This window comes from Schistocerca piceifrons, chromosome X (genome assembly GCF_021461385.2).
Source record: "Schistocerca piceifrons isolate TAMUIC-IGC-003096 chromosome X, iqSchPice1.1, whole genome shotgun sequence".
Lineage (NCBI taxonomy): Eukaryota > Metazoa > Arthropoda > Insecta > Orthoptera > Acrididae > Schistocerca > Schistocerca piceifrons.
The window spans coordinates 323,335,171-323,358,576 of record NC_060149.1 but is presented as its reverse complement, the minus strand read 5'-3'; the positions used below and the strand labels follow the sequence as shown (position 1 = coordinate 323,358,576).

The following is a 23,406-nucleotide window of genomic DNA, read 5'->3' as shown; positions in this document are numbered from 1 at the left end:
TATATGATCCTTGCACCTAATAGTTCTCGAAGCCATATTTGTTGACAAAACATGACATTATAAATATGATGTTACGGCAGTGAAAGGAACCTGTGATCACTGGAGGTAGTCTATTTTACTTATTTTATTCTTCTCAGGTTATCAGTAGAATGGTGGCATCATCTTGCTGCAACATTTCAATGAGTTTCATACCCATTATCTCTTGGCGAAGTGTCAGGATGCTGTGTTCTGCATATCTATATAGCTGCTTGGCCGTCATCCACTTCTGTAGGTCGGCCAGTCATGTTCCTCCAGAAGGGGGTACTGTGTCGGTGGTGGTGGTGGTGGTGGTGGTGGTGGTGGTGGTGGTGGTGGTGGTGGCGGTGGCGGTGCAGCCCGGTGTTGAGACCCGGTGAGTATCCAATCTGTCTGTGGATGCCACTGTTTCAGATCGGAGTGTTCCTGATGTATTTTGTCAGTTGTGGGATTCCACACTGCACTGAGCTGAAAAGCGCTATCCCTGTTTACTAAATTGTTGTGCAGACATATCTCCACTGCCTCTTTGAAGATAGTCCCAGAAACCATTGGCGCTGCACAGCTTCTTCGTTTTTTTTTTTTTTTTTTGACGGTGTGTCCCTTGATAATGCTATGTTCTGCTATTGCGGACTTGTTTGTCTGTCATAGTCATACGTTCCTGATGTGTTCAGTACGGTGCTGGGAGATACATTGTTGTGCCTGCCTGATATATTCCATCCCACATTCGCACTCGATACTCTTAATGCCCGGCGTCTGCAACCCCAGCTGGTCTTTGGTTGAGCCAGGTATATATTTAACTTTATGCGGCGCGCGAAGGGTGGTCGTTATTTTGTGCTTCTTTAATATTCTTGCGATCTTGGCAGTCAGCAGTCCAGCAAACGGCAGAAACGCAACACGATTTGCTTCGTCGTCTTCTGGTTTCTCCTCCCGCCTCTCCTCTGCATGCAAGCATGTGTTATTTGTCTCTCGGTGTAGCCATTCTTTCAGAAGGTTTCCCACAGATGTGCTAACACAGGCAGCAAATTCTTGCTGTCACAGATCGACCTGGCTCTTTGTACTAAGGAGTTTAGTACCGAGTTACATTGTGCTGGATGGTGACAGCTCCGAGCATTGAGATGTAAGTCCATGTGTGTCGTCGTCTTGTAGACAGTGTGTCCCAACGTACCGTCCGGATTTTTCTTGATTGAAATACCCAAGAAGGGAAGACAGCCTCTCTATTCTACCTTCATGGTGAATTTGATGCTGACATGTATGCCACTGAGATGGTGTCGAAACTCCTGTAGCTTTTCCTTGCCATGGGGCAACACTAAAAAAAGTGTCATTTACGTATCTGTAGAACACCTTTCGTTTACGGCGAGCAGTGTTCAGTGCCACGTCTTCAAAGTGCTCCATGTATAAGTTGGCAATACCTGGGCCAGGGGGGAACCCATGGCAACAGCATCTGTTTGCTCATAGAATTTCCCACCACATTTGAAGTATGTTGTGGTCAACATGAGAAGAAAGATGCTGAGTGTGTCCTCATTGAAGTGATCTCCGAAGGAATCATCCAGTGGCACCCGGGTGAAAAGAGAAGTGACATCAAAGCTGACTAGTAGATCATTCTCATCCTGGTGTAACCCTTGGAGTACCTTAACAAATTAGGTCGAGTTCTTGACATGGTGAGGGCAGTGACAGACGCGTGGTTTTAACAGCTGTGCTAGGTGCTTGGCTACACCATATGTCGGAGAATTTATGGTGTTCCGTATAGGACGTAGTGGGACATTCTCCTTATTGATCTTCGGGTGACCATACAGTCACGGTGGAGCCGGTGCTAGAGGGTAAATCTTCCTGATGATGTTTCTGTCAAGTCCTGAGCTGTTGAGAAAATTGATGGTCTTGCGCGTAACAGAAGCAGTAGTGTTTTTCCCCGCTTCTTTGTATGCTAGATCTTGTAGTAAGGTGTCGATCGTCTGCCAGTAGTCTTCTGTCTTCAGTAGGACTGTCGCATTCCCTTGTCTGCTAAGACCAGTAAATCCCTGTCATCGTAAAGGTTCAACAGTGCCTTGCGCTCTTCTGCCGCAGTGTTGTTGTTCGGCATTCTTGCTTTCTCAAGTACCCTGCTGGTCTCTCTCCTCCCTCCTCACTTCCTTGGCCGCTCTCGGTGGGAGTCCACATATGGCTTGACTTGACGTTGCTGATGATGGTAACGTTCTTGCAGTTGGAGCAAAGTTCAGGCCTTTCGACAGCACGGAGATCGTTGGCTCATTCAGTGCTCTCTCTGATAGGTTGATGACGGTCTTAATATTGCTTGCTTTCTCCTCCTGTTGACATCTGCCGGGAAGTCATAGGAACTTCTTGCACTGTTTGTCGGTGGCTTTCTTTTAGTAGGGCTCACTGCTGGCGTCCAGCCACTCCCAGATGTGTGCTGGGAGAGTGGAGGCTAGGTACAGGTGGTGAGTGAGCAAAGTCTTGGCATTCTTGTAGAGTTGTATTCTGGTAACATGTATGTGTTTCCGTACCAAGGCTGAACCAGCCTGTCATAATATGCGTTTTGTCCTCGCCGTGTTGACAGGATGCTGCAAGTACGCAAACTGCGGCATCACTTCCTTATCTCAACACTTCAGCAAGAAGGCTAATCTGTAGAGCAGCTTTCCTTTCTTGATTCGTAGATTCTGCAGCATCTCCCCGCAGAGGTGTGGTATATGCGATTGCAGTCTCTCTCGGCGTATTCCAATGATGAATTCTTCTCAGGTTATCAGCCGAGTGCTTCAATTCCAAGAATGTTACCAAAACATGACATCATCAGCAACGTCGAGCAAGCCATATGTGGACTTGCACCAAGAGCAGCCGAGGAAGTGAGGAGGGAGATCAGCAGGGTACTTGAGAAACAAGAATGCCGAACAACAACATTGCGGCAGAAGAGCGCAAGGCACTGTTGAACCATCATGATGACAGGGATATAGTGGTCTTAGCAGACAAAGGGAATGCGAAGTCCTGCTGAAGTCAGAAGATTACTGGCAGAAGATCGACACCTCACTACAAGATCTAGCATACAAAGCGACTGCTTGTGTGTTGCGCAAGACCAACAACCTTCTCAACAGCTCAGGACTTGAGAGAAACACCATCAGGAAGCTTTATCCTCTGGCACCGGCTCCACCGTGACTCACCTTTTAAGTCGCAGGTTGTCTTGCCTCTACTGCTTCAGAAGTGGGATATTTCCTGCCTCTAGCATAGCGTTGGGTTTGCTCTCTTGCTGACTTACATCATTTTGTTTTTACCATTGACAACATGACTGCCCTTTTACATTTTTTAGCCTTTTCCCTTTTATCGTTCTGACTTTTCTGAGATGTCATACTATCGGAATGGGCCACATTTGAAACAAGGGACTGATGACCTTGCTGTTTGGTCCCTTAAACGCCAACCAACCAATCCACCGTGACTATGGCCTCCCGAAGATCCATAAGGAGAATCTCCCACTACATCCCGTATTGAACACCATAAACTCTGACGTGTGGTGTAGCCAAGCACCTAGCACAACTGTTAAAACTACTCGTGGGTCACTGCCCTCACCATCTCAAGAACTCAACCCAGTTTGTTAAGGTACTCCAAGGGTTACACATGGATGGGAATGATCTACTAGTCAGCTTTGATTTCAGTTATCTTTTCACCCGGGTGCTGCTGGATGATTCCTTAGCTCTAGAATGAGATTTTCACTCTGCAGCAGCGTGTGCGCTGATATGAAACTTCCTGGCAGATTAAAACTGTGTGCCAGACCGAGACTCGAACTCGGGACCTTTGCCTTTCGCAGGCAAGTGCTCTACCAACTGAGCTACCCAAGCACGACTCACGACCCGTCCTTGCAGCTTCACTTCTGCCAGTACCTCATCTCCTACCTTCCAAGCTTTACAGAAGGTCTCCTGCGAGGAGACACTTTCTTAGTTTGGCCCCATGGCAAGGAAAAACTACAGGAGTTTCTACACCATGTCAGTGGCATACATGTCAGCATCAAATTCACCATGAAGGTAGAAGAGAGAGGTCTACACCATCTCAGTGGCATACATGTCAGCATCAAATTCACCATGAAGGTAGAAGAGAGAGGCTGTCTTCCCTTCTTGGGTATTTCAATCAAGAAAAATCCGGATGGTACGTTGGGACACTCGGTCTACAGGAAGATGACACACATGGACTTACATCTCAATGCTCGGAGCTGTCACCATCCAGCACAATGTAATTCGGTACCAAACTCCTTAGTACAAAGAGCCAGGTCGATCTGTGACAGCGAGAATTTGCTGTCTGTGTTAGCACATCTGTGGGAAACCTTCTGAAAAAATGGCTACACCGAGAGACAAATAACACATGTTTGCATGCAGAGGAGAGGCGGGAGGAGAAACCAGAAGACGACGAAGCAAATCTTGTTGCGTTTCTGCCGTTTGCTGGACCGCTGACTGCCAAGATCGCAAGAATATTAAAGAAGCACGAAAAAACCGACCATCTTTCGCGCACCGCAAAAAGTTACAGGTATACTTGGCTCAACCAAAGATCAGCTGGGGCTGCAGATGTCAGGCATTTACAGTATTGAATGCGAATGTGGGATGGAATATGTTGGGGAGACACAATGATGTATCTCCCAGCGCTGTACTGAACACATCAGGAACATATGACTAGAACAGGCAAACAAGCCTGTGATAGCAGAACATAACAACATTATTGAGGGACACACATTGGAATTTGAAACTCGAAGAAGCTGTGCAGCGCCAACGGTTTCTGGGACTCTATCTTCAAAGATGGAGTGGAGATACATCTGCACAACACTTTAGTAAACAGGGATAGCAGTTTTAAGCTCAGTGCAGCGTGGAATGCTGCAATTGACAAAATACGTCAGGAATGCTACAATCAGAAGGCAGCGGCATCCGTAGGCAGATTGGATAGCCACCAGGTCTTGACACCAGGCCACGCCGCGGCCCCCACCACTACCAACACAGTACTCCCTTCCGGAGGAACGTGATTGGCCGGACTACATGAGCGGACGATGGCCAAGCAGCTGTATAGGTATCCAGAACACAGCATCCCGACACTTAGCCGGAAGATGATGGGTACGAAACTCATCGAAATGTTGTGACCAGACTGCGCCACCACTCAGCTGATAACCCAAGAGGAATTCATCAGTGGAATACGCTGAGAAAGACTGCAATCTCATGTATTTTATTTTTACTTTTAGATATATGTTGAGTTTTTTGTCAGGATTCCCAAAACCATGTTCTGAAATAGTGTTTTGTTTCCCTCACTAGACAATGCCACAAGTTCCTCCAAAAAAAATCTTAACACAAATAAAGCCTAACAAAAAATAATTGCATTTAAAATGCATTCTCAATATGAATTGAAACCACTTGTGAAGTACCAAATGTACAGAACTCCATTTGGAAAAGCAGTTATGTTCAGAATGACTGTAACAATTTTGAAATTCTTGTCGTAGTAAACCAGTGCATGTCACCATTAGATCCAGCATGTTATAGTGTGTTTTGGTGTCAAAGAAATGTCTGGTGGTGCTTCTTTAATAGCTCTTCTTCCGGGTGATCAGAAAAAAAGGAAAATGCAATGTTCGGGTAATCTGGACGTGAAAAATGCTAGACTAAGTATGGAAAAGCATGTGGTAAACTGCTCTATGTACACACTATTTTAATTTACACAGTACAGTAAACATGTATTAGGAAAATTGGTAAGAAAATATTGTGTTTAAACAATGCATAACAATGAAAGAAAAGCTGTCAAACTTACTAAAATATAGTGGACATTTTATCCCTACTTTTTAGATGAAAACCTCAGTCGTTGGTTTTTTCATTATGAAGAGTCTGTTATGACGCATACTTGCGCCATCGTCTCATAAACATCAAATCAGCAGGTGTAGCAGTGGGCTGTTGCTCCAAACAACGTAGCACGAGGTCATGGGCTTCTCCTGCGTCACTATGTGGCACCAGCTCTCCTTTGTCGCTTTCAGGCTCATTCTCACTTCTGTCACAGCAGCCCACTTCTTCTCGGTCGTGAGTCACAGCAGCAACTAAACTAAATCAGCGTCAGTAAGGTTCTCCGCACATGCCCCATCTGCTGCCATCCACACATCTACGTCACCTTCACTAGCTTCTTCCCATTCAGGGATTGTCTGTATCATATGTAGTAGATTTTCCTCTTCATTTTCAGCTGGGCTGTCCTGAAATTCAAGAGATGTCCACAGTTTTCTCCACGATTTTCTCAGAGTATTTTCTGAAATATTCTGCCGTGCCTAAAGGAATGCTACAATTTTGGATCAGCGTTATTAAAAGTTGTTTCCTGTAAATCAGTTTTAATGTTTGCAGTACACTGTGGTCCATCGGCTGTAGATGTGGTGTAACATTCGGCGGCAAAAACTTTGCCACAATTTCTCCATCACGTAGTTTCCTCAGTGCTGGGGTGATACGGCGTGTTATCAATCAAAAGGATTGCACAGGGAAACAAATGATTTTCCTTATAAAACCGTCAGAGGGAACAAATTGGCTGTGAAACCGTTCTTTGAACAGCTTACCATCCATCCATACTTCTTTCTGGTTGCGATAATATACGGGCAGGGTCTTCATGTTGCAGTTTTTAAAAGCTCTGGGCCTAGCAGATTTTCTGATCAGTATGAAAGGCAGCTTGTGATTACCAGCAGCATTGCTGCATGCTAATAAAGCCACACAATCTTTGCACATTTTAAAACCAGGATCATGGTCTTCTGATTTTGGTGCCGGGCTTTTTGTTGGCAATGCCCTAAAATTAAGGCCAGTCCTGTCAGCATTATGAATTTGTTGGGGAGAATACTTCCCTCTCTTATAATTTTTTCCAAACTCACCCAAGTATTCCTTCGCTGCATCACAATCGGAAGAATGCTTCTCTCCAGTAATTGTCAGCTGATGGATTCCATGACGTTTTTTGATTCTGTCCAACCAACCCATACTCACACTAAAAGACTTCCCATCATTCATTAACTTGTTCAAATAAACAGCCTTCTCTTGAACCAGTGCTCCACTCAAAGGAGTTCCCGTTTCTATTTCCTCTGTACACCACAGGAAAAGAACTTCATCCACTTTATCGTACTGGGAGTTTTCTAAGTCTGCTGAATTTCGAGTGTTTTTCTCGAAGACGTTGCACAGGACCGTTAAAGCTTCACTCGGGTCTTCCTCCAATCACAAATGGTTGCTTTACCAACACCCAGTTCCATTGCCAGTTTAAATACATTCTCACCATTGTCTGCTGCAAAGCATTCAGTTTTTCTTTGAGAGTTAACGTTTACTCATGACGAAAGTACGTACACCACTACACCTGAACGAATGCAATACAACTGTTAGGCGTGCCAGTGATCGATAACTAACATAACCAAGCACTTTGTGAGCCAACTGGCAGTGCACTGACCTCAGACACTACAAAGGCCTCAACAATGCACAACAACAAGGGCAGGGAGTGAGAGTGAGTGTTCCCACACTTGTTCCCATTTGTTACCGTGGTGTGCCTATTTGTGTCTGCTTGGTATACTTTATTCTAGAAATTCGTCACCATTATTCTGGCCAATCCAAACAAATCGTTAATCCAAACAAGGTCCGGTCACAATTAGTTCAGATTAATGGGACTCTACTGTATTTTGAATATTTTTGAACCTGCTTAAGGTTATCAAAAAAATTGCAAAGAAATTGATGCAGTTTTTTTTTTCCAAAATGCTTCCTCATATTGAGGTACCATTTAATCCACTGTTATACATCTGAAGGATACCAAATTTTTACCAGATATGCATGACACGATGGCTGAGGTACTAGACCTATTTAATTCCGCGTATTATGTATATTATAAGGATAAAAAAATCATATCTTACATTTTAATTTTATATTTTTTTTCTAATGAAAATGTTATTTTCCTATAATTTAGTTGATCCCGTAATAAAACTTAAGTCTACTACATAAGTATGGACTATTGCAATATTTGGACCCGAATTCTGAAAAATACAGCTTGTGGGGAAATTGCGAATGAATACATGAATCCAATTAAACTGTGCCTCAGAACATTCCTGAAGCATAGTCTTCATCCTGCAACATGTCTTCCTCTTCAATCTTCCTCTTGGCATTCCTTTTAGCACTTCTTGCTTCTTTGGTAACTCGAAAAGCAAATCTTTCAGCTTCATGCACCTGTTGTCTGTCACATGCAAGCAATTGATCTTCCATATTAGAGACACATTTTATGCCTGAATTTCTCAGGACTTGCACCCTTCCTATCACTCCATCACTGAAACATATCGCTGCATCTAGTACACCAATTTTTAATGTATTTAGTCCTACAAAAACATTCTTGGGTAATCATTCCATTATGCAGTGGTATAAACTTTCATTTGTCTTGTGAGTGCCCCCTTGAAGACCTTCACTAAGCAAAGCAGGGTCACTCAGGTGTCCAAAAATGGGTTTTATTTCATTCATAACAGGCTCAGGAAGAGAATGCTTATGATGGTATATTTGACTACTTCCTTTTGCTTTTTGGTAACTCACCAAACTTTGGGGAAAAGTCCACGAACAAGGTGGTCATCTGTGGACAACTTAAGAAAGTAGGTGGTCCATACAGCTTTTCTCATTGCTGTAACATCATTCAGAGGTGCAGTTCGTCTAATGGCTAGTCCATAATAACTCTGAAGGTGGTCTATTTCAGTTTCTGTCAATCTGCCTCAGCGAGACAGATTTTCCATCAGATAGCAACTTTCCTTTCATTTCTCTATGTAGCTTTCTCGATCTGGTACCCATCCTCTTTTGCACATGTCCACAAAACCCCAGTTTTGTTACCAAGGTATCAACATAAACATTGAACTCATTAATTTTATTGGAAGCTTTAGAATCCCTATCACCCAGGTACTTCGTATATCTAACGTTATAAACAGCCACCGACCTCTGAAATATTTTTAGAGCTCCGTCACACTCCATAACTCCACTGTAACCATCATAATTCTTAGAACACTGATGTTCAATATGTCCTTCAGTGTTACCATGACAGGTGTGGCAGTACTTGGATAAGTGTTCAACATCAACTACTTTCCCATTCTCCAGAGAAGTAGCACATAAAACACCGCTCAAGGAACGATGTCCTCGACGTTGCCATGCCCCGTCAGGTGCAACAGAAATGTCCCTGGTTCCACTAATATCTCCAGTTTCTTCTGCTTAAAGTTTCATAGATGCTTTAGATACAACTGTGAAGGCACCTAAAAGTATTTTTATGTACTTACTGAACCTACTGGGAGGTGGAGGAGGAGGAAGGTCCATCAAACCACAAAATGCTTGAGCAGCCTCCTTTTCCTATTGCATGCATTGCATTCACTAACTTCAAATTCACATCATATGAATTATGCACAATGTTCGAAGTCATTTTCGAGGTAGATTTATTGCAGGATCTACACAGAACAACTAATTTCGAAGCTAAACCCTTCCTGCTACTTTGTTGTTCAGTTATTTCCAAACAGACTACACCATCACATTTCACCACTTCCTTTATCAAAGAAGATAAGATGCCCACATCAACAACAAAAAAATCCACTGCAAACAGTGCCATTGTTAACACAAAAATTTGAATCGCCAGGAGGCATGTTAAGTGGCAGTTTCTTCCCTGAAGAACTGATACATAAGTTACTTTAAACAGTGTGGCTTGCTTTGTTTGTGAACTGGTTACCATGTAATTTCCTTTTATTGAATTTCTTGATGTGTGGCACAGTTCGTATTTATTGCACACTAAAGGATATGTACTCCCACAAATATATGTAGCACTTGGGCAACAAACTTTAGTAACATGTGAACAAACTGCTTCAGTGAAACAAAAGTAAATACTAACAAAGATAATCATTTACAGACACTAGAATCCTGCACTGTTAACAACATATACAAAGTATCATACGTATAATCACTGGAAACAGAAAGTTCACAGTTCTTTTCGAAATAATACTGGTTTCTGTAACAGAAATAAATGGGGTGTGATGGCATACGTGACCATAACTTCAAAATTTGGTATATGTAGGTCATTTTTAATTTGAAACCCTAAAATGTATATATCAGTGTAATCAGAAAAGGCTATATAATTTAATAAAGGCATAAAAATTTTGAGTTTTCAACCCTTTATAAGTACCCTGTATCCTTAAATTTTCTTTGGAGAAAATTGTTTCTGCCCTTTCTTTGATTTACTCATTCCAAAACTGGGGGTACACATCCTATTTCCAAGGAAAAGGTGAAATATCTGGGTCCCACTTTTGATGAGAAGATAACATGGTTGCCACACCTTAAAGAACTCAAACTGAGATGTCTCAAGCCCTTGAACATCCTTAAATGTGTCATAGGTCTTGGGGAGTCGACAGGGCGCATCAGCTCCAACTTCATAAGATCTTTGAGTGACCCTGGCTTGAATACAGATGCTGGGTTTATGGATCAGACTGGTGAGTCCCCGCTGTGTATTAGACGTCTACTGCTTGCGTTACCTCAAGATATAAGGCTTTGCCCACTCCTAAATCACTAGTACCTAGGTAAGTTGTGCAGCTGCCACTGGAATGGCTTTTCAGTCAGTCCAGAGGCAGCAAGACCGTTCAGTATCTGTATGAGGGAGAGCCTTAAGTTACTGCAAGTAGGGGTACAGGGGTAGAGTAGGGCATACTCCTGGCTACTAAAGAGTCCCAGATTACTTAAGGAGATTTTACATCACCACCGAGACTTTATTACTGTTCACATTTGTGAACAAAAGCAGTGAGATTGTATTGGCAGCTCTGTTGTCTTCCCCAACATTGTCTACGAGATAGGGCTCCCAGAGCAGTATTCAGTTGATAATGTGGAATCCTGAGGGCACTGGAGCAGTTGGAGACGGTGTCATGGCAAGGAATTCCTTACCTGCTCAGATTCCCATGATGCCCTTCCCCTATACATCAGATATACCCAGCAGACCGAATGGTGGAAGAAGTGCAGAAAGCTCTCCTTCCCTTGCAAAGGCAGGACTAGAAAATAGTTGGCTGCTTCGTTCCAGGGCACACAGGTATCCGGGGAAGAGAACTTGCTGATGCAGCTGCCAATGAGGCTTGCTCCCTTCAACCTTGTGTGTGCTGTTCAGTTCCCCTGCTGGCTGTCACCTCATTTGTGACAAAAAGACCATGTGGTGTTACGAGGACCCAGGGCTGGAGGTGAGGCATAATAAACTACATTCCGTAAAACCTTCAGTGCAACCGGGGCTATCTTCTTCCGACTGCGATGAGTTGAAGATGTAGCCTTTACACAGCTTAGAGTGGGACATGGTTCATTGACACATTGCTTTATCTTACATTGTGAGGAGCCCCCAGTGTGTGACAGATGTGGGACACAGCTGTCAATATGACAGTTATAGTTGAATGACCTAAGGGTTGATCTGGGTCTCCCATAGGACCTGCCCTTTATTTTAACTGATATTGAGGTGAGTGTGGTTTCTGTGTTAAGATTTTGTGTAATATTCAGAATTCTTCTCAAAATATTGGGTGCAATTTGAATGTGTCACAAAGTAGTTCAGTCACACATCATTTCTTTGAGGTTTACCCAGAAAGTAATGCACCACTTGTTTTTTTTTTTCCTGAGCCGAAAACAATGCTACGAATGTGAAATGTTACGCATGTATTATTTGAAGTCTCCTGAGTGAGTGCACCAAATTTCTGTCGCTTTTGACAGACAGTGTAACTGCAGGACATTTCAAAACGGTGTCAGTAGGTGATGTAAGATACAAGCAACATGCCGTCATTGAATTTCTCACTGCAGAGACAGAAACTGTGGGGAATATTCACAAATGCTCGTGCAAAGTCTGTGGAGCATCTGCTGTCGACAGAAGTACAGTTAGTCGCTGGGCACGGAGGATGAGGTCATTAGAAGGTGGTTTGGTGGAACTCCACAATTTGCAGTGGTTGGGGAGACCATCCGTGGCTCTCTCACCTCTCTCACCTGACACACCTGACCTAGCCCCTTCAGACTTACACTTGTTTGGGCCATTAAAGGATGCCATTTGTGGAAGACATTTTGAGGATGATGGGGAGGTGATTCACACAGTGAAGCACTGGCTCCACCACCAGGGCAAGATTTGGTACATGCCCTCATTCCGCACTGGGGGAAGGACAGGATGGAGGTTATGTGGAAAAATAGGTTGTGTAGCTAAAACAACATTCTTTTGTGTTTGTAATTCTCATTATGTTCAATAAAAAATTGTTGAAGAAAGAATGCAGTGCATTGGTTTCTGGGCAGTTGTCGTGAGTCATCCAACCAGTCATCTGTCCCCTTTTCGAACTGTCTCTGCACTGGTATTTTATCCTTGATTTTATCTAGTTATTCTGATGTTTTTTCAGGGCTACCTTTCATTCTTGTGGGAGAATCCAACTTGGTTTTCCAATTTATTGTTATTTTTTAATAGATTATCACCGTGCTCATCTGTGTGTCATTCATGCAAGGGCGCTGATGACCTTGCTGTTTAGTGCCCTCACCCACAAATTCATCATCATCATCATCCATTACAGATCAACCACAATTTCCTAAAATTCTCTCAGTAAATCCTCCACTTTCACTACTACAGTCCTTAAAGCTCATTCCATCTCATATCGCTTTAAAACGTTACGCGTACATATTAATAGACATGACTGTCAAGGAGCACAATACTAATGGTGTATTCGAACATTATGGTATTGTTTTTTCTGCTCACTGGCATTAACTTAAAATTATCTTCTTTTAGAGAAAGCTATCATTCGTTATATCAACTAGGAATTTTGTCTGCCATCTACTATCCTTCTACACTCACTCAGCGGTGCCTTCTCATGCAATATAACATGACTAGCAAACAACCACGGATTGCTGCTTACTGTGTCGATCGAATCGTTAATGTATAAAGACAAAGAGCTGTCCTATCACACTTACTTGGAGCACTCCTAATGATACCCTGTCTCTGATGGACACTTGCTGTCAAGGACAACACACTGGATTCTGTTTTTAAGTCTTTGAGTGACTCATGTAGCTGTAGGTACCTTCATTACATTCTGCATTGGGGCACCATGGAAATCTAGGAATATATTGTGCTGATTTTTGACAGAAGCTTTTTTTGTCTTGAGGAAGTTTATTGTATTTGAACTGAGAATGTTAAAGATTTGTGTAGCAAGTCGATACAGGAGTAACCTGCACTTTTTTCCATTCGCTTGAATCATTGCGCTGGGTGAGGGATTTGTGGTAAATGCAAGCTAAGTAAGGGGCCAATGCTGTGGAGTACTCTATTTAAAACTAAATTGGGATTCCATCCAGACCTGGTGACTTACTTATTTTCAACTCTTTCAGTTGCTTCTCTACACCAGGTATGCCTGTATGTATGTCCTCCATGCTGTATCCATGCGTGTTCATACAACCTTCTTGCGTGAATGATTTCTTAAATGAGAAATTTAAAATGTAAGCTTTTCTTTTCCTCTCTGCTACTGTGACGCCAGACTGGTCAGTATGTAACTAGATAGAAGTATTGGACCCACTTAGTGATTTTATATAGGACCAGAATTTACTCTGGTTCTCGGCAAGATCTTTTGCTAAGATATGGTGGTGGTAGTTGTTGTATGCTTCATGCATTGATGTTTGTAAAGACATACAAATCTTTAATAACTTTTGTCTATCATAATTTGTGTGTGCTTTTTTGAACCAAGAATGCAAGTATCTGCTTCCTCAGCATTTTCCGAATTCTGATGATGGGTCTATTCTATCCTTAATCCACGTTGTTGACACAAACCTCTCAAGAGTGCTAATTGAAGAATGTTTTTTTCAAAAGTCAGTATTTGCAAAATTTTTTAAAATTTAGATTTTTAGTTACAGATCAGTGTTACCGTGCATGACCTATTGAAATTGTTTTGATATTTGTGTCATAACATTGAGTAAAAAGTTATCAGGTTTCCACCTGCATCAGATAATAAGAATTCCACAAGCTTTTCACCAATAAGGGTGTACCAGCAGCCCACTGACAGTCGTACCACGCGACAATGACCAAGGAGTGCTTGGTCGAAAGCTCATGGAATTTGAACCATTTGTTGTGGCCGGAAGCGTGAGAACTTTTTATTCAGTATTAGCGCCACAAGACTACATTTTTACATTAGATACCTCTATGGGGAGGAAATGTGACACAGCATTAAACGTCTGGGAAAATGCAGCAAGATGGTTGATAAGAGTTCCTTACCCTTTCTACTTCACTGAAGACTAGTCTAAGATTTGTTATGGTATCTCATCACTTCAATACTGTCCCCTCCAGGAGGATATTTAGTCATGCTTGCTTCGCTTTGCTAAGAGAAAAATGCAAAACAATGGGCAAAAGCTGGATCTGCAACTAAAGGGGATGCTCACAGCTTTGCACTGGGATTAGGTACAGTTCCCCAACAAATGTCATCATAGAAATGAACTACTGAGAAGCAGAAAGGAAGGTGCATCCGTGCATTGCAACATTATCACATTTTGGACCACAGATCCTCAGACCACATTGTCGTCAACTTGCAGGCGAGAGGGAGACACAGGTGCAATTTTGGCATTTAAGGAGTTAACTTGTACCTTCGCCGCAGGGGAGCCCTTTCTGTGAAATAATATAGGGTGTAAGACAGACAGGCCACCAGCAGACAATATGTGGCACAAAATGAGCAATATTCTTAGGAAAGCAAAGCTGCCAGCACCCAACATGACCAGGGCTGAGCCCAGTGGCTTTGGGTGCAGTAAGCAAAGATTAAAGTATTGTGATACTTCCTGCTGGCAAGTGCACTGCAACCATAATTATGGAATGTGCGGACTAAGATACAAAGCTTTGCATGCTACAGGATGAAGGTACTTAACGGAATCTCCTGTGTGACCCAACATGGGAGTAAGAGACATCTGAGCTTCTGAAGTGTCTTCTGTCTTCGACAGTGTGTTAAAGAATCTTCTCCCTATGGCACCTGGACCACCTGCTGTTTATATCTTACAGAAGATCCATGAAAGTGGGACACCCTTTCATCTTGTTGTATTCTTCATTGGCTCACAGACATGCCATCTGGCCAAATACTTGACCAATCCCCTCACTCCACATGTGGGACACAGTGAACATTACAGAAAAAAACCTTCAGCCCATTTTATCAGCTGAATTAACTGTCTTTTACATAGTGAAGATTACATTATGGTCAGTTTTAATGTGGTGGCATTGATTAAGATTGTGCCTATCAAACTCTTTGGACCTAACATCTTACTTCTTTGTAGCTGATGTATTCAAGATATTTAGGCATATTCTTGTATCTTATTTTCTGTACAGAGGCCAGTAATACGATTAGATGGAAGACATTGTTATGGAAAACTATTACCTCCAGCTGTTGCAAATATCTACCTGAAGAATTCAGAAGAGATTGCATTAGACACAGCACTATTAAAGCCTAGTTGTTTCTGTCTGAAATGTTGGCAACACATTCATCACGTAGCCCCATGGACATGAAGAACTTGTTCTTGGCAACAGTAATGTCGGTTTACCATAGAATTTGCAAAAGACAATGTCACAGTAACAGAATCTGTAGAAAACCTACTTACACCAATCTGCACGTGAATTCTGTCAGTCATTGTTACAGAAGCGCACTGTGTTACAAACACTGGTGCATCGTGCAAGAAGATATTGGATGCCTGTAACCTGCCCCATGAGCTAACCCACCTATGTGAGATCTTCAGGAACAGCACATACAGTGTTTGCCAAATAAATGATTTGATATCAAATGAGATTTACAATAAGACCAACAGTGAAGAGCAGGTGAAGAAACTTGCTTTCTTGCTCTTCCATGGCTCTGTATTGGGCAAGATAAGTTGCCTGGTGAACAGACAAGGCCTCCAACACAAATCCAACAATTACTGATACCAATTACAGATGCAGAGGTCACAGAACACTTGGGATCTACATGATACTTCGCGAGTGTGGCCAGTCCTAAGTCGGACACACAGTATGATACCTATGATCTGCTAAAAACACACTACAGCTGAGCATGCTTTAAAAAAATAGTCACTGGATCAAATTTGATGAAGCCTCTTTAACAACTTCTAGGACTGTGTCATTAGAGAAGCCATTGAAGTAAAATTCACCAATAATGTTCTTAATAGAGCCGCCCTGCGGCTCAGCGTGGTGTGGGATCCAGTGATCACAAAGTTGTAGTGGGCGAGTCAACACATGCCCATATATGGTGATGTTGGGAGCACCAGAGGCAGCTAGTGTATACAGGGTGTTACAAAAAGGTACGGCCAAACTTTCAGGAAATATTCCTCACACACAAATAAAGAAAAGATGTTATGTGGACATGTGTCCAGAAACGCTTAATTTCCATGTTAGAGCTCATTTTAGTTTCGTCAGTATGTAATGTACTTCCTCGATTCACCACCAGTTGGCCCAATTGAAGGAAGGTAATGTTGACTTCTGTGCTTGTGTTGACATGCGACTCGCTGCTCTACAGTACTAGCATCAAGCACATCAGTACGTAGCATCAACACGTTAGTGTTCATCACGAACGTGGTTTTGCAGTCAGTGCAATGTTTACAAATGCGGATTTGGCAGATGCCCATTTGATGTATGGATTAGCACGGGGCAATAGCCGTGGCGCGGTACGTTTGTATCGAGACAGATTTCCAGAACGGAGGTGTCCCGACAGGAAGACATTTGAAGCAATTGATCGGCGTCTTAGGGAGCACGGAACATTCCAGCCTATGACTCGTGACTGGGGAAGACCTAGAATGACGAGGACACCTGCAATGGACGAGGCAATTCTTCATGCAGTTGACGATAACCCTAATGTCAGTGTCAGAGAAATTGCTGCTGTACAAGGTAACGTTGACCACGTCACTGTATGGTGAGTGCTACGAGAGAACCAGTTGTTTACGTACCATGTACAGCGTGTGCAGGCACTATCACCAGCTGATTGGCCTCCACGGGTACACTTCTGCGAATGGTTCATCCAACAATGTGTCAATCCTCATTTCAGTGCAAATGTTCTCTTTACAGATGAGGCTTCATTCCAACGTGACGAAATTGTAAATTTTCACAATCAACATGTGTGGGCTGACGAGAATCCGCACGCAATTGTGCAATCACATCATCAACACAGATTTTCTGTGAACGTTTGGGCAGGCATTGTTGGTGATGTCTTGATTGGGCCCCATGTTCTTCCACCTACGCTCAATGGAGCACGTTATCATGATTTCATATGGGATACTCTACCTGCGCTGCTAGAACATGTGCCTTTACAAGTACGACACAACATGTGGTTCATGCACGATGGAGCTCCTGCACATATCAGTCGAAGTGTTCGTACGCTTCTCAACAACAGATTCGGTGACCAATGGATTGGTAGAGGCGGACCAATTCCATGGCCTCCACGCTCTCCTGACCTCAACCCTCTTGACTTTCATTTATGGGGGCATTTGAAAGCTCTTGTCTACGCAACCCCGGTACCAAATGTAGAGACTCTTCATGCTCGTATTGTGGACGGCTGTGATACAATACGCCATTCTCCAGGGCTGCATCAGCGCATCAGGGATTCCATGCGATGGAGGTGGATGCATGTATCCTCGCTAACGGAGGACATTTTGAACATTTCCTGTAACAAAGTGTTTGAAGTCAAACTGGTACGTTCTGTTGCTGTGTGTTTCCATTCCATGATTAATGTGATTTGGAGAGAAGTAATAAAATAAGCTCTTAACATGGAAAGTAAGTGTTTCCGGACACATGTCCACATAACATATTTTCTTTCTTTGTGTGTGAGGGATGTTTCCTGAAAGTTTGTCTGTACCTTTTTGTAACACCCTGTATATGGGCATACGAGCAGCTCACTGGTAGTCATCCTACTAGACAGTGGCCAGGGAGTGCCAGGTCTAAAGCTGGTGGAATTTTAACCATTTGACATTACTGGAAGCCTGAGACCTTTTTATTCAGCGTTGCCGCTGCAAGACTCTGCGTTCTTTCAGTATAAAACAGTTTTGAAAGTAAAATAAGGAGTGCAGCCTTTATTGAAATATAGCAGATTTAAAATACTGCGGGATCTCTTAAAGAACCATGTGGAGATTTGCTCCAAACTTCGTGTAGTTCTCTGCACTCATCTCTAAAAGGCTGTCTTCTGCATGTTCTCCATAGGACCTCATTGCTTGTGGTCAGTTCTTAATCTTCCCATGGGTGGAAAGCAGTGATAGGAATTGCAGGCATCTGTAATATGGATAATGTCTTACAAGAGGCATGGGTAACCTTTGGTGACCCGCAGGCTGGATTCACATGCATATTTCAGGTTACGGGCCGCATTGTCACATAACATGATAGCAGTGCTCGTAACACACAGTCAAAACTAATGAGCCTGTGAGGTTAATGTTTACAGGTCTTTGACATTAATGTTTACGGTGTAACAGATTGATGTGAATGACACAGCTTTCCAAACAACCTATGCCAACAAATTATGGCTTGAAAATAACATTGTTCAGTGTAAGTTTATATTAACCCTCTCTTCATGTTTTCATTTATTTGTGTGTCGTAAACAATGTGCCTTTATCTATGATCTTTTGCGTTAGCTGGGTTAAAACTTTCATTAGAAAATTCTGCAACTCTGTTAGTGAAGAAACTTTGCTCATGACATGTAAATAAATGAAATTATGCGAAGATTGGATTTCAGGCATTTTGAAATGTCATCACGGAATAATAAATTCCTCTAAAAGTAACTTGTTGCAGCTGATTCATTATAAATTACTCAGTTTCAACAAGTGCAGTGTTCCAATACATTCATCACAGACAAGAATTAGTTGCTAGTAATTATACGAGTAAGAACTCTAAAACAAGTGAACATAATGGTGATTTGTCAAGCTGATAATCATTGTCATCACTCTCTCAATACTAAGAATATTTTAGATGGCATTGGTACTGTTCCTCAATATTTCTAGTATTAACAATAAGATAACACTCGCCCTCAGTCAGTCATTATATTGACGTATTGACAATAGTATTGAACGTGTGACGGTCTGCTGACTCACATGTTAAATTCGTATCATTGCTAATGGTACGCACAAGTCGTATGTTACTTATACTGCACAAAAAGGCCAAAACTGATCACACCAACGACAGCAGAGGTTTTACAGACTGTACTGTCAATAAGACAGTACTCATGTGATGGAATATCAGCGCCTGTAATGCGCAAGTTCAAAGACATCTGTGACATGCAGGTTCGTAAATAACATATTTGGACTCATCCCCAAGCTTTCCAAGAGAACATGAATATTATCATACATAGTGGAATACAAAAATTTGGCCGTACAGCCAAAAGGAAACTTGTCTGGCTTCACAGCAGCTTGCCCAGTGAATAAGGCAGAATTTTGTCACCCGTGACTGTGGCAATACAAGACACCCCGTCTTCAGATGTTTACATTTATTTTTGCACTGTACTTTAACTCGACGTCATAGTTCCTTACAATTCATTATAACAACTTGTACCCCAAAATAAAACTTTACAAGATCATGGGATTGCACATAAACTCGTGTGAAACATGGCAACTTCGTCTAAATCCAGTACGCTGAACACACAAATTTTTCAATTACCCATTAGGAAAGCTGAAAAATTACTTCGATTAAAAAAAAAAAAAAAATCAACAGCGGGTTAATGTGAGCTCTGAGTTTGAATTTTTAACACAAGATTGTTGATACCTGGATTCTATGTCACTTTGTACACATGTTGCATTTATTTGCTTTCATACGAAAAGGAAGTTGTTCACACATCATGTGTTTCCAAAAAGACAAATTTTCCTTCTTGCAAATGATCTCAGTTGCGGATATTTCTCTTCGATTAAATAAGTTTTATAAAATTCGACCAGGTTTACTTCTTCATATTTAAATTTTAAAGACAAAGCTTTCTGAAGGTCAATAAGTTCCATTCGGAGGTTTCTTGGGGCCTTTTCTATGTCACATGTTATTGGTTTAGCAAATATAGCAATTGTACAGTGTGCATTCCTGAAATCGGAAAACTTTGTAGTAAATTGCGCTATTAATGATTTCAGCGCATCGGCATAAGTAAAATAATTGACATTGTCGTGAGTTGACACTGTTGGAAAGTGGTAAGTTTCCAGCTCTCATCTGCATTTCCCACAAATGCATCTTTGTCTGAAAAGTTTTCAGATGCATGTATAATCCGTGAATTAACTGCCCTTGTTCCTGGTGTTTGTAATTTAAGCTCATTTAAATGAGCTGTGATGTCAGCCAGAAATGCTAAATCACAAACCCATTGAGGATTGTTTATTTCAGCCAGGGATTCCCTTTGAAAGCCATAAAATCATAAAAATGTGTTAGCGTTTTGCCCTTACTCAGCCATTTCACTTGGAAATCGTAAGCTAAATCTTCATGTTCGGAGCACTGGTCATTCAAATACTGTTTGAATTGGGAATGATTTAGTGCTTGGGACATAATGAAAATGATGCTCATGGTAACCTCATCCATGACATGTTTTGTTTTAATTGATTCAGCACACAAATTTTGTTGGTGAATAATGCAGTAAAGAATTGTTAAACTTTCTTTGTCAATAGTTAGTTCAGAAGATTTTTCATTTAATGTACCAGTAAAACCTTTTTGTGCTCCATCAGAAAAATCTCCAGTGAATTGACCCTGCTGCAGGTGGAAGGATTCAATGATTTTTTTCAATTTCATGAAAAAATCTTAACCAGTATTGGTTTAATGGCTGCAATGCTAGTAATTCTTTCGTTACTTTGAAGTCCACATCTACACCCTGAACAAAAACCACTAATTGAGCTGTCTGACAAATCAGTGCTCTTGACCAAAGCAATGTAAAATGCTTTGAATTGGCAACATGATCAAACTACCTTTTATAATGTCACCAGCCATCATTTTAGTTCATCGAACCACTGTTCATCGTGACACTTACTTGTTCAAACACTCCCCCCCCCCCCCCCCCCCCCCCCCCCCAGATGTGTCTAAGAGGCACTTCTTCACGAATTCACCTCCAGAAATAGGCTTTAATGATTTGGCAATGTTTCTGCTCACTATAAAACTTACCTCCTCCAAATTGTCACACTGTGACCTCAGTTTGGCAAACATTTGCTGTTGTGCATCCAAATGGGGAATTAATAACTTAATTTTGGCTTTCCGCAGTTGCCCTATAAGATGTTATTGAGCAGTATGTTGCATAGAAAAGTGCCTTTTCATGCTATATTCTTTCAAAACAGATAACGATTCACTACACAACAAGCAAACAGGTTGTACATCGTGAAGAAGTAATCCTCAGTCCATTTCTCCTGGAATTGACAACTTTCAGCATCTACTTTCATATACTTAATGCCAGATATTTTGTGAACAAACTCTATGCATGCTCACACACTTGCACGAAATTAAGAAACAACTAGTGCAGAACTTCACACGTGAACTGACAACAGAGAACTAGTTTGAAATTGCCACATTTCACGGGCGGTTGGCAATTTTAGTGGCAATGTTGCCTATTACAAGTGTTTGCGCTCTATTGATATGTAGCACATACATAGACTGTAGATAACATGTGCATTTGACTCCTGTGCTGCAGCAGCGGTGGGAGGCACCTCTGTACTGTGCTACACATGCAAAGTGCTGATGAGGTATCGGCCACATCCACAGCGACAGCTGACGCAGCAACAGCCAGTTGCTGAGATCAGCTCTTGCCTGTGTGGCTCCCCATGCCTTTGAAGCACTGGCCATCTGACACAATGTCAGACATGTCACCAGGCTGTGTTCTGTCCGGCCAAGTCTTTCAGCAAGACTTTCAGTGGTATGCATAATGAGCTGCAAACCTGTGCCGAGCCTAGCCAAGCATTGGCAAGAAGACTCAAAAATGTGTCCCAGGAAGAGTACCGGTACAGTGTGAGCACCTTGTCCTCTCCTGCAGACATCGTCCATGGGCCAGATTGAAATCAATCACGGGCTGGATCCAGCCTACAGGCCTGTGTCTTACAGGCTTGCCGCACCATGAGGAGTCGTCACATAATGGTAAGGGGTGGCTCACCAATCTCAGTGCAGAGGCTTGATTTGAGGCTGGTTTCAAAAGCCCCATGGCCAGGCCTCATTCGCTCATGATGCACCATGTCTAACATTAATAAATAAGGAATAATGTTCAAATACAGTAAATACTACATTGTGGGATTGTACATCCATAACGATTATGACATAGTGGTGTGAAAGTTGCTGTGGAGTATGTCATATAAACATTACACAGAATTGGGGCTCTATTTTACTCTGTGGTCATGAATAATAAAGATCAAATGTTTCGTATGTAAACAAATAGTAAAAAAGTACACATTATCCAGTCCTTTTATTCAGTTCACCCTGCTATCATTTCATAAATGATTTACTTGAAACATGCAGTTATTGAGTCCATCCTTGTGGCTACAGCACCTCACACATATACTTACATAGAAGAAGAAAGTTATTTTAGATTGCTTCCATATAAAATTATCTGTTTTCAATTTTGTTGTAGGATTACGTTCTTTGGGACTTCATTGCAATGAGGGATGACCCAGAAAATTACCAGCCATCAGTGCCCGCACAGTATCCACAGAGCTTGGATTCATCGAGTACAGAATCTGATGTTTCATACTGACTAGCAACGCCTTCTACTTTGTGCAGATGTAATTTCTGTTTCTATACTATACATCAGTTTAACTGTAGCTTTAATTTGAAATCTTGTTTCTATTGGAATGAATTTGTATTTAAAGGTGCTGCGAATGTGAACATTGACAGTAACAAATGTTGTATGTGTTACAGACTCATGATCTTATTGTGCAAACAACTGTCCCGAATTGGGTATCTACGGAAGTGATGCTGGTGTATAGGAAGACCTGTGTCGTGAACAGATCAAACAAATACTAGAGCAATAGTGATGAGTCACATAGAAATATGGTAACAAACTGGAAAGTGGAGGGGATGTTATACCATTTTCATAGTTACGTGGCACTGCTGATGACTGCATACAGTCCGTGAAAGCTGGGACATTGATGGGGCACGTGTTGACTGTGATCTGTGTCAGTACATGCACCTGTGCTGTGCTAATACCTCATATATTTTTCATCCAATTATATTAATTTAAAGTGTTTGAATTAATGTCTTTGTCATGTCCACTGCAATGTAATAAAATATATAACTCACAGATGCAGTTTAATGAGATCTATACCCAACAGAATAGAAAGTGATGAGGCAAGAGGAAAATGCGAAAAGGCCATAAAATGTACATGAGAAAAGATAAAGTGGATGAGTGCAAAATGAAGTGAATATATGTGGTAGTATTGCTAGAACCTGCGTAAATTACCTAAAGTTCAGGCAGACTTGACCAAAAGAGGCTCCTTTCCAGGTATATTTTGGGTAACTTACACTGCTTTA

The 23,406-nt window shown here is 41.9% G+C and overlaps 1 protein-coding gene across 1 annotated transcript in view; it reads left to right on the top strand.

Annotated features, from left to right (window-relative positions):
* Positions 1 to 23,176, top strand: part of LOC124721744 (probable E3 ubiquitin-protein ligase makorin-1) — a 122,934-nt gene extending 99,758 nt beyond the window's left edge. Inside the window, exons 9-10 of the mRNA XM_047246847.1 lie at positions 22,508 to 22,658; positions 22,795 to 23,176. Of these exons, the coding sequence (XP_047102803.1) occupies positions 22,508 to 22,630 (123 nt within the window). The 3' untranslated portion in view covers positions 22,631 to 22,658; positions 22,795 to 23,176. The remainder of the gene's footprint in view (positions 1 to 22,507; positions 22,659 to 22,794) is intronic.
* The last annotated feature ends 230 nt before the right edge of the window (positions 23,177 to 23,406 follow it).